General features: G+C 36.2%; 1 protein-coding gene across 6 annotated transcripts in view; it reads left to right on the top strand.

The window, feature by feature from the left end:
• Positions 1–12,896, top strand: part of ATG10 (autophagy related 10) — a 276,660-nt gene that overhangs the window by 188,249 nt on the left and 75,515 nt on the right. For all 6 annotated transcript variants that reach the window (XM_088838497.1, XM_055428713.2, XM_055428715.2 and 3 more), the window contains one exon: positions 1,441–1,579. In XM_088838497.1, coding sequence (XP_088694623.1) covers positions 1,441–1,579 — 139 coding nt within the window. The remainder of the gene's footprint in view (positions 1–1,440; positions 1,580–12,896) is intronic.

Here is a 12,896-nt window from a genome sequence, read left to right as displayed (position 1 = left end):
GGGATTTCAATTTGTTGTTAATGTACTTGTGCAATGTTTGCAGTTATTTTTAACTACAGTGATTTTATAATGTTCAGAAGGAATACAAAAAGAAAGAAAAGAAATTATAAATGCTAAACAACTCAATCTTTGAGCAAAAAGAATGAATTTTGGCTGAAAGAATTGCTTTAAAAGAAGATATATTTATCTTTGCCTAATGAAATTTAAATAAACAGAAAAACCTCTTTCTTGCTACTGTATTAACTTTCTGTATCTGGAATATTTATTTCAGTGGTTTCTTTTCAGTTATTTAACTCGTTGTGCTTGATTGATAGTGTTTACTAGAGTTCAGTGAAAAACTGTTTTGTAAATATCTTCAGTTGTGATTTATCTAGTGTAATATCTCCCCCAGTGAATTGACTGTGAGCAGGGAATTAGCAAAGCAGATAAGAGATCTGGAGAGTAGTCTGTGGCTTTACTTATCTCCACAGGAAACCTTATTTCATGTTGATAAAGTTTGAAATCTTTCCTGTTGCTCTTTTCAATTGTTCATTGTTGTTACCATTTTAATGAAAGGTAGAAATGAGTCAAACCAACCTGCTTCTTCCGTTCTACTAAAAATTAATGTCAAAGAAAATTCTTCAGCCCATTAAATAACTGAATGTGGATGGAATCAGATTTTGACTCAACATGTCCAATTAACTGCTTCCAAACATTGATACATTCTCAACAAACTCTACACATTAAAAAAAAAAATCAACTTGTAGAGAATGATTAGGTGAGAAGTGAACTAGCTAGAACCATCTTTGCTTACAAAACCCTGTTTATGTTGACATTGATATTTGCCATCTACTCTATTATAAATCAAGATTTATTGTAGAAATGTACCAAAGATGGCACAATAATAAAGAAAACAGATTCATCTCAGGTTTTGAAATGTACCTAACAAACTCAACCTCTTGCAAAATAACTTTTTTATTCAAAATGGAACTGGGAATTATTCAGCACACAATGAATCATCTTTTGGCAAGTACAATAGAATCTTTAGGGACATTTCACAGTCTCTTGCTCAATTGTTAGGATGTTTTTAGCTTTCACAGGTAGGGAAGAAGGTAGCTTGTATAGCCATCATCTTGTTGCTAAAATTGTAAAGATTTTTCAGAGTTGCTGTTGCAATAGATCTTTTCACTTTTTCCCCCCCTTCCTGTTTCTTTACTCGGAGCTGCTTTGTCTCTCAAAAACAATCTGGAATTACTTAATGCTAATTTTTTCTGGTTTTACTATTTACCCAGGACTCAAATGTTAAACATTAATGTGGGAAACTCCCTTTTCCTTACCTCATAGTCCTATATTTATTTAACTGTTATTTTGCACGAAGAAAAACTCATCTTTCTCTCTCTGTGTTAATGTGCTTCTTTTTATTGACAGCCACATTCTGTTTTTGTATTTGCTTTTTTTCAGGAGGCTTTAGATCCCCCCCTGGATGATTTTGAGGTAACCGAGACCACCACGGCAGCCGAAGTGATTAAATATGAGTATCATGTCTTATATTCCTGCAGCTACCAAGTGCCTGTGCTTTACTTTAGGGCAAGCTTTTTAGGTAAGACCATGTTGGAAGCTAAATGTAAATTCATAACATTTACATATAAGGCAGAAAGCAGATTTGGAAAATTATTCTTGAGAGAAAAAAAAAAGAGTTAAAAATAAGAAAACTGTGGGTGAGGTAAGGTTTTACCAGTAAATTTTCTCATGCTTTAGAAAGAGTATCAAGACTTCAGAGTGAATGATATCATCCCAGCCTTAAGTCTGATCTGCAGATTCTTGGCCTCCTGCCCAGCGTTGACTAAGCCCCCTGGCCCTTTTTCTTTTCTTTACTTTAAACAAGTAGGAACGACTTAAAGCTACAATGTTTATTTACTTCTAACTTTACAGTGAAAATTTCTTTCAATCTCAAGTGATCCCATTAACTCAAAAGTCCCCATGCCTTCTTCCCCAACACTAATTATTATTTCAGGAACTGTTTATCAATCCATTTAAGCTATGTTTAAAAATAGCCCTAACATTTCCTTCGGCCATCTATACATCTCCCGTGCCTCAGCTTCCTGCAGTGTTACTCAACTCATCCCCCTTGCCAAGAAGGTGGAACACCCTGTCTCCTCTGAGGTCTTGGCTAATAAAACTTATTTAATCAGCGGCCACATGAAGTCCTCACCCTGCAGCACAGCCAGGGCTCCCCGCTTCACGTCCTCTGACTAAACCGGGTCAGCATTTTGAGGCCTCTCCACCCTGGGGCTCAGAAGCAAAGAGAAACCACCTCCCCAGCCCACCCCTACTCCATTTCTCCTTTTCTCTCTGGACTTATCAGCAGCATTTTGCATTTTGAACAGCCTTCTAACCTTTTCTGGATAGCTAAGACATCTGAATTTAGCCAGTGATATTTTATTTTTAATTAAAAAGTAGCTTAAGCTGCTTTGAATGTGTATTTGGTAGATTTAATCACTTGCTGCCTTATATTGTTTAATGGTCTCTAATTTTGCAGTGTTGGCGGTTTAACAAGCACTTAGGATTTAAAACACAAGAACAAATTCTCATAGACTCCCTGGTGAGAAGATTTTAATCTGAGGTGCAGTTCCTAAGAACTGACAATTTGGGGTAAATTTTCAACATGGGACATGGGGATTTGAGGACACTGATAGTTTACTAATTCACAAACTCTTGCTGCAGGTTAATCCATATAATTATTATAGGCCTTTAAAACACTCACTTTATTGTGATTCTATTTGGTTTGGAGCCCAGAGGTTAAAGGAAGCTTCTTGTCAGTGAGCTGTGTTATACTGAAAAATAGAAGGGGTTACATTTGTTTACCGGAGGGGAGAAAAATATCCTTCTCGGTTTTGGTTTGCAAGGACTCTACCCAGTAGCTTCTGGATTCAAAGCCATGTCGAGGCTGCAGGTAAAGGAAACAGGACACTATTTCTTCAATACTGTACTTTCATGTAATTAGTATTCACCATAAGCAGTTAATCACCAGAGAAGAGCTCCCAGAGACAAAACAAGTTGTTTAGCTTGTCAGCGTTAGGGAATCGGAGGTGTTGAAACATGACTGCTTCTATCTGGAAGTGGGTCTTGCCGAGGCTGGTGGATGAGCTCATACGTGTGCTCTGCTCTTGTGTGCCAACAGCTCCCCTTACAGTACAGCACAGTAATTGTTCCTGCAAGTTCAATTATATTTTAATGAAATTTGTATACTTTCTAAGATCTTTTCTTCATGGTGGTTTTCTGTTTCTTAAAAAAAAACACAAAAAAACTAGCCTTTTTGGATTCTATTCATATATTTTAAGATGCTCTTTGTTTATGCTTTTATAAAGGAAACCAGAACAAGTCATTTATTTTGTGTAGAAGCCTTTCTTATTCTCCACCCTCCCCATTCTGTGTTGTATAGAATTAGCGTTAGGAATTTTTAAATTCCGGAATTCACTTAGTGGTTTTTCAGGTGCATTAAAATATCAGATTTAATATTTGCAAAGCATACTGAGTGTTTTCTTGTGGAGAAACATGAAAAATGGTTTTTTCCTTTATCAGAATCTGATAATTTCTTTTCCTTTCTCTACTAACTTAACCTCACAGGTATTCTGAAAGTGTATCGTCCTTTACTCTGGAGTCATACTTTTCCCTTTTTTCCCCTCAGTCCGTTCCCTGTTCATATGTTATGTGGTTACTCTGGCCTTTGGTCTGTTAAACAAATCTCTGTCAGTGTGGTGAATGAATTCCTAACATCATCTTCTTATTCCAGGTCCAGATTTTTCTTTGTCTCATTCTAAGAGAATTCCGACCTAGAAACAGGATGGCTATAAAATTTCTTGCTCAGGGGTCTTTTTTTGTTATTGTTGCTTCAAAAATAGTTCACTCAGCCTTGTTTTTGACAGATATTTAGAATTTTTTTTTTTTTTGCATTTGAGTCTTAGTAAAAATTAGTTCTTCTGCTTTGCTCTAAATTTTATTCCAGTACCTTTTTTTTTTTTTTTTTAGGTAAAGCAAGTGGTAAGTAATTCCTATTTAAATTGATTTTACCTTTTCTTTTATCAACTAGCTTAGATGTAAGAGGAAATCTTTATTCTGTTTCTTAAAGTACAAATACATTGGACTGTGATCACCTCTTATTCCTTGATATGTCCAGTGTCTGCCAGGCCAACTACAGCCTAAGACTCAGCTAACATGCCATTTGTTGTCATCACCCCCGTGTCATATCATATCACATTATATCATATATCACATGCTGCATGATATCAGAAAATTATTTGTTTACTTGTTCCCTATAAAATGATAATCTCGAAGGTAGGAGGTTAAGGTGAAAAGAGAAAGGAAATTAATAGTGAGTACTTCAGCCTACAGAGTGATAAGCTTTATTCATAGATGTGTGTGAGTGTGCAATACTTGGATGACATATATATTCTTTGTCTTACTGATTTTAATACCCATAGTATTAACTGTGGCACAATATCAGCAACTATTTATTGAATGAATCAGTGATGAGGAATTTCTAACCATTTCTGCATACAGTCCAAAGATGGAAACCTTGAAACCTTAATGGTGTCTTATTTGAACTTTTCTGATGAGCTATATGGAAGGGAGTAATGCTCTTTGTCTCCAGGAAACTCAGTACCCAAGCCATCTCTATATCTTTACTCTTTAGTTTGATGCTTCCTAGAGACTGCAGGAATGGTTGGCTAAGGAAAGGGGAAAGTCCTGAGGACTCAAAGGTGAGCACTCGAGCTAGCTGGGGAGCTGTTCGTCTTCTGTAAACACACATTTGCATTGGATCCCTGAAGGCATACAGCCAAGGTGGTGCAGAACTCTGTTTCTGGGCACCTCTCCTTTCTACTGCTTGGGCTTATAGGAGCTCAGTTGCTGAGGGTTTAATGAATTTAAGAGAGAAAATGTCCTTCCTAGTGCTCTTTTTTCCCTAGCCACTCTTGCCATTTTAGGTTTGGAGAGGTGGTAGGGCACTCTTAATACCACTTGCTCCCCAGAATGGGTGAGAAGTCATTGTACTTCTCTCAGGCATTGATACTAATAAATAGCCTACCCTAAAACGGTGCTTTATTGACTATGAAGTCCATTCTCACAAAGCACTGATGTCTTCAAGTGGCTGTTTTTCCTCCTCCAACTGTTTTTAAAGCACACTGTGTTAAAGAATTATTTGTATTGTGCCAAAGCTTCTAAGTACTGTTCATCATTCCAACACCTTTTTATGTCCCAGTTTTCCCTTTGTGGGGGCTTGGCTTTGGTCAGAAGTTGATGGCAAGTGTTAGAAATGTGCTGTAAATCTTGGGCATATACATAATACCTTTGGGCTTCACCAGACTCCTAAGCTTACCTAGTTTTCCCTTTCATTACAACTACAGATTTCTATATTTATTTCAGCTTGAATTCTGATTAATTTCTTCCCTGTCTCTCTTCTTTTCCTTTGTTCTCAGTCTCTATTGAGAAGTAGACCAAGTGGTTCTTCTCATTTTCAGAATATTTATTTCTTTGGTTCTGATGTATGAGTTCTTCTTGGGAACCATTCTGACATATTTCTTTAATTAGTTAGAAGGGCAGCTTTTGAATAGGGATGGAAACATTTCTTCCATTCAGCAACTGAATGTCTGTTCTTTCTCAGGATTCATTTTATTATTGGTCTAGGGAGTGAGAGTAGAGAATTAAAAATGTAACCCAGGTATTTCATATAGAAAATGTATCCACTTGTTATATGCCTAAACTATGTTCAAATAGTCAAAGAATAATTCACTCTTAAAAGCAGCATAACCAAACCAAGATAAAGGCCAGCTCAGAAGAATAATGAAAAGATTGGAATTAGAGCAGTGTTTACATCAGCAGGGAGGAGGAAGAAGAGGTTTGTCCCTCGTGTGGAACAAGAGGGAGTCTTTGGACTGTGTGAAAGAAAATGACAGGAAAACAGGAAAGATGAGGGTTGGAGGAAGCTGGAGAATAAAAATAAAATATCCATAGCCCTGATCCAACAATTTTCAAGGAGACAGTACAGACTGGCTTTTCTGAAGAGGCTGGGAAAAGTACTAGGGAAAGGGAGGTGGGTGAGTGCCAAGCTGTAGGGCTGGGAAAGCATGGCCTGTTTGGGGAATAGTGAGAGGCTGGTTTGAGGAAAATCTCTACTTCAAAGTGTGCAAGATGGTTGGAAAGATATGTTAAAGTCACATTATGGAAGAGATCATGAAATGGGTTTGGAGGATATGAGAAAGAAATGAGTGAGAAGTGAAATGAGAAGTGAAAGAGATTGAGCAAAAGTGAATGGGATCAAGGGAGGGATTTTCTAGAACAGAAATTATGACTGAGTAAAACAGAAAGAGAATTAATGAAAGATGAGAAGAAATTATGGACAATGAAATTTTGGGAAAAGGAGGTTTGACTTTTTTAGTGTTGTTGCAAATTTTTTTGAAGAAAAATTTAAATCATCTCTTAGAGAAAATGAACTGGAAAGAACATATTTTCAGGAAAAAAAATTACCATTCCAGTAGAGTGAGAATTAAGGCTGCTTGTTAAACAGAAAAGATAGGTAGATTAGAGAAATTAAGGCAAAAATGATTCCAGTTAATCACTATCCTGAGCAGAAAAAAGAAAATGACTTGGCAGATTTAGAGTCTTATTTGATTGTAGAGAATTTTTAAGAAAGTTCATATATGTCACTTATATTTACATAAACAGTAAGTCTAGCCAGAGTCATAATTATGCAATGGAACATGACTTTTAGTGCATTAAAAAGAGATTCTAGGGGTTGAAATGAAATTTGAAGAGGAAGCAATGAAAGTTATTTTTCTTAAATACAAATAAAAATAAATTATTTAACTAATATAAATATATTCAAACTGAAAAGTTTAAATGACAGAAGGAATTTAATGAGGATTGTTTGTTGAACGAGGTAAATGTTTGAAACATTATGGGGATTTAAGGTACAAGTAGGATGGTGGGGTAAAACACATGATGGGATAGAATTCCACTGAAAAATCAGGTCTGATTTTAAAACATATTAAAGAAAGGTGAAACAAAACTAGAGGGACACCTAATTTGCTAAAAGATTTATTCTAACCTATGTTAGTGCAAAGCATCATGTACACAAAGTAACAGATTTTATGTGGATTCAGAGGCCAGGAAGAAGACATGAAAAGGCAGATACATTTATTTTCTTACCTGTAAAAGTCTATACTTCAACTTTACTGAACAAATAAATGTGTTGTGCCCCATAATGTGTTTTGTCTACTTACACTTGACGAGACAAGCCCTGTTTGAAACATCCATTAAGGCGTACATGAGTGCCTTCTGTGCGCACAGCATAAAAACTCATTAGCCTATCTACAAAATATGCTGAGGAAAATGGCTGCCTAACGGGAAACCAGTGTTCTGGTTTTCTCCTCCTTTAAAGTTGTCAAAGCAGAGTTCTTCAAGTGCATGTATTAGGTGCTCTGCTGAAAAGGTGGAGACTGTGTTCTCCATGGGAAGGAGATCAAGCTGGATGGGTAGTCAAGGTGCTGCTACTGGTGTTAATGGGTCCATGTTCTGGGGGGTTCTGAGATTTGAGAGAGCCAGGAATCCAGAATGCTGAGTACTGGTGTGCCAAAGCAAGAGGTTAAAATCAAAACCTGAGAACACTTTGGGTAGGGTTGAAAGTGGAGTGTTTTCTGCTTCAGAACCAGCAGGCCTGATGTTGTGGATGTGCATCTGGTGGTATGGTGCTCAGAGTTCTGATGAATGGTCACATCTCACAGCTGGTGTCTCGGGCATCTTGCAGACCCAGCGTTGCTTCCTGTGGGACATTTTCCGAAAACAGTGATTCCTCAAGAAAGTCTTGTGTGTACTTCTTCTAGGTTAAGTGTTTAGCTTAATTTAAATGAGAGGTTATAACATCATCTGCATTAATGTAAGTACTTAACACAGAATGCGAACAGTTTAAGGTGACCCCAAATTACTCTTCTATTGTGCTGTTGGGCATATTCCTCATAAAAATGGATTGTAACATACTTAAACTCTCTCATGTAATTGAAAGATGTCATATTCATTTTCCATGTGAAATGACTAGACATGACATTTAGAACACTGGGGATAAAAAATGATAAATATTAAGCAATACTTATATAAACCACTTATCTGGACTATATTAGTTAAGTATACTTAGTTGTAATTAACTGACCCTGACCATGATAAGCAGAAAAATATTTACTGGAAGGGTCAATCATAGAGTCACCTGAAGGTGAAAGTGACAAGATGAGGGAATATCTACCTCTCTCTGGGATTCTGCCTACTGCTTATTTTGGAATTTATCTCCCAAATAGGAACTATGTTTGGATGGTGAAAAATCAAATATCCACTATATCTTCATCTACTTAATACTATAGATTTATATGAAAAATATTTTATTGATGATTTTTTAATCATCAGTCTATTCTTAGTAATAGTTATGGTAAATTGCTTTAGAGATAATGTTGAACATCCATCTATCCAGGCATTCAAAAATATTTGTGCATAAGACAAGAAAATGTTTCTGGAATGCAGAGATGAATAAAGGAATCAGGGATGATTTATGCCCTCAAGGAGCTTACAGTCTACTGAGGGAAACAAGACAAATTTGAAATTTACTGTAGCAAGTAGAATATGTTAAGGGTCATAAGAGAGGTAAAAAGAAAATTGTCACCAGGCATAGAATAGGTTAGTGGTTGAAATAAGCTGGGTGGGAGGTGTTAGAAATGAGAACATGTTGGTTAAAGGTTACATACAGATTTCAGATATAAGATGAATAAGTTCTGGGTATCTAATGAGGAGCATGATGACTATAGTTAACGATACTGTATTTTATACTTGAGAATTACTAAGAGCGTAGATTTGATATGTTCTAACCACACACTCCGGAGAAGGCAATGGCAAGCCACTCCAGTACTCTTGCCTAGAAAATCCCATGGATGGAGGAGCCTGGTAGGCTGCAGTCCATGGGGTCGCTAAGGGTCGGACACGACTGAGCAACTTCACTTTCACTTTTCACTTTCACACTTTGGAGAAGGAAATGACAACCCACTCCAGTGTTCTTGCCTGGAGAATCCCAGGGACGGGGGACCCTGGTGGGCTTCTGTCTATGGGGTCACACAGAGTCGGACACGACTGAAGTGACGCAGCAGCAGCAGCAGCAGCAACCACACACACACAAATTATAAATATGTGAGAGGATGGATGTGTTAACTAACTTTATTGTGGTAACCATTTTCCAAAATGTACATATATCAAGTCATCACATTGCATATCTTAAACTTACACAATGCTATGTATCCATTATTTCCAATAAAGATGGGGATAAAGTTGCCACCAGGGCTCAGAGGGCAGAGATTATCTTGAGCTGGATGATCAGATGAAGCCCTGGCTGGAGTGATGAGGGAAAGGCCAAACCTGGCCTATTAAAAAATCTAGGAAAGGCAAAATTCTAGATAGTCTTAGGTTAAGCAATGCTGGTGGAGACTACTAATGACAACAAAAACAATACCACAGCTAATGTGTGTACCACTTTATAGTTTACAAAGAGCTCCTGGACAGGACAAAGTGGAGGGTTTAGAGCTGCTTGGTTCTGATCCCTCGCTCTGCTTCTTACTTTGTGATCTTGGGGGAGTTATTGAACTTTTTGTTTCCTTTTTTTCACCATCTAGAAAAATTTGAGATAATAATACCTATTTTATAGAGTTTTGAGGTTTGTGAGCTAATATATAAAGTGGGGCTTAGCATGTAGTGCCTTTCAGTAATGCCAGCTGAGTTCTGCATCTTGACCTTTACAATAACAGTGTCATATAGGAGCTGCTATTACCCTGATGCGCAGACATGCAAACTGAGTGCTCAGAGAGTTAGATGGTTTATTTATTCTAGAATGCATATAAAATTACAGGGTTAAGATTCAAACTCTTTAGCTCCCCACTCCCAATTTTACTGCACAAAGCAGCACCAAAATTTAAGTAACATTGAAGAGAAGTTGCCAAAATCTATATGTTTTTCAATTTTCATTCAGATTTCTTGACACTAATAAAGACTCAGAATGCAAAAAGTGGATGTAGGAAAAAATAAAAATTACAGAATTAGTCAGCACAGTAGCTGATAAGAATGTACATGAACAATTAACACTCATTTCATATCACAATATAATTTTCTCACTGAAGCAAAAATGAATTTTCTCCTTTGATGGAGCATCATCTCTGCCTTACTGTGGAGAATGACATGAATTTTTATAGCCTTCAAAGCCCCGTTGAAGACAATATGTTGAATAATGACAAATTTCATTGTGAAAAATCCACCATTTCCATTTTATTTCTGCTGACCACATTCAGAACATTTTTCCTAAATTTACTCTAAATAATTTAAACTCTCTCTAATGTTCTTTTTGGAGTTATGAAATTTTAGTGAAAGCATGCACCACAGGATAAAGATGACTTCAGCATGCTTGCACTAGAGTTAGGTAGTGCTAGTGAAATATCTCATGATGTTATTTGATTCATGAAAACTAATAGCCCTGAGAAATTTAATTTAGAAAGCTTCAGATTTTGAGTAATATATAGATTACTTGACATGTAGGTTATTATTCAATTGAGAGATTTTATATGAAAATATTAAATGCTACTGGCAGTTGCTAAAGATTGTACTTTTTAATTATTCTATTTTTCATCCAAAGTCTCTTCCTTTTTTATCATTGACATTTTAGGTGGCTGACAGAATATTCCTTTAGCTCAAATGTGTAATATCACTCCGGATGATAGAGGCACATAGTAGGCACTCAATAAACACTTGTTAAATAAATGACCTTAATTTACCATGCTCACTTTGTAGGTTGCTGCTGAAATTATTTTGGCTTCTACTTCAATTTTTCAAGTATGCAAGGGATTTTACTCAGCTTCTCAACTCAGTGTGATTAATGAGATTTCTAAGCGTGTTGAAATTGGTGCTATTGAATATCTTGGGTCTGAAACCAGGGAGTTGTTGATTGAGTACGTTTATGTCTCCTCTGACTGAGGCCAGACAGAAAAAATAGGCCCTCTAAACAGGGCTTAAAGTTCTTGATTGAAGATAACTTCAACTGAACATGAAGGCACATAATAATGTGTTTCATGAGTTTAACCAAGTATTTGTTTATGTCCACATTTTAATTTTAAATTAAAGTTTTGGGTTTTCAGTTTTCATAAATAGGCAGATGGATCCAAAATCACAAAATTATTCATGTTTCTGCCATATTTAAGGTCTATTTTTATGATGTGATTTAAAAATGTCTTTGATTATCTCATTTCAATGATTTTGGTGGGATTTCTGAAGGCTCCATTTTGGTTGTGGAATAATTAGAGCCACAGTCATATTAGAATATATTATTCATGTCAGTTGTATATGTCATGGCTTTGAAGGTATTGCTAATCAGGTCAAATTTTTATTTTTGAGTAAAAGATCACCAAACCAATTTGTGTATGTCTTTGATCATGAAGGTGTGAGCTATGACTAGGAAAACTGATGATGAAGGCCTAGGGAAAAGAATCCACGTCATACTTCATTAAATCATTATTGTCATATCTGTATGTGAGAGACACAGCTATATTATCAGATCTTCTATAGTGTAAATGGTCAGCAGAAACTGGAAGGATTGACATTCTTGTTAAAGCAGCTTGCACAAGCATCCATTTGATCATTGATACATGCACTTTAAAACAATTTTATTAACACGTTGGAGAATGTAGTCTCGTTCACTTAAAAAAAAAACACTGTTTCCTTCACAGCAAGCAGGTAGCATTCTTATAAGCATACGTAAAGGAGTATGATGCATCTTTTGATGTTTTGAACTAATTTTTTTATTCCTTGTAATTGCCTGTTATTCTAAGTTGACAAGATCATTTTTTTCTCCCATCTCTTTTTATTTACACTGTTGTTTTGGTTTGTACTGTATAACCACATGAATATACACACATATATATATGTATATATACTCTAAATATACATATATCCCCTCCCCATGGGAAGGGGACAAGATCATTTTTTAATTCCTGTATTTAAGGTGTTAAATTTTCTCTCTAAATTAGGTGTTGCCTGAAAACTTATGACACTCTCAAATTCTAGCATCAAATCTGGTGAAAATATTCTGTAACATTTGTTTTGGGTCTCTGCACAATGTTGCTAGGCTGCTGATTTTTGCCTTTTGCATGAATGTTTCCAGCAGAGTATGCAAGTTTTTGACAGTGGTAATATCCAAACCATTTACTCCATCCTTAGATTGTTGGCTGAAATATTTTGAGAAATAAAATTTAGATCATTACTGATTATCAGAATTTATTTTTCAATTTTAAAATTAAAGCAAATTATTATGGGCAAAAAAGAAAGAAAGAAAAACCCTGTACTAGGGTGAAACAAGAAAGGTGTAGTTAGAAGCTGAAAAGTGAGAATTTGTAATGCCTGTGATTGACTTTTTTTCGTGGTTTGCTGCTCCTTCCAAGTTATGATCACTACAGGCAGCTCACAACACATAGCTACTGGCTACTCTGTCACTCCACTTTTCTAAGACTGTCTTATATAATATAATATAGTCAGAGTGACAACCATCACCATTGTTGTATTCTATTGATTAGAAGAAAGTCACAGGTCCCACCTGTACTCAGGTGGAGTGATTAACAGATTTTAAAGCCAGCTTTCTTCTGTGGGTCCACAAAGCCTTTCCCTGTTTCAGTGGAAATAAAGTTAAGGAAAGTATTCTCTCATTTATCATTTATTCAGTAAACATAAAACATTTGCAATGTGTGAGTGAGACTTAGAACTGCATAGCAGAGCTGCAGTGGTGAAAGGACAAAGGCAGTCTTTACCCTCAGAGACAGCGTGGAATAGCAGGGAGAGCATGGAATCGTGAG

Source organism: Moschus berezovskii, chromosome 8 (genome assembly GCF_049115385.1).
Source record: "Moschus berezovskii isolate FMDL1 chromosome 8, NW_MosBer_1.0, whole genome shotgun sequence".
NCBI classification, from domain to species: Eukaryota; Metazoa; Chordata; class Mammalia; order Artiodactyla; family Moschidae; genus Moschus; species Moschus berezovskii.
This window is presented reverse-complemented; position numbering and strand designations above follow the sequence as displayed.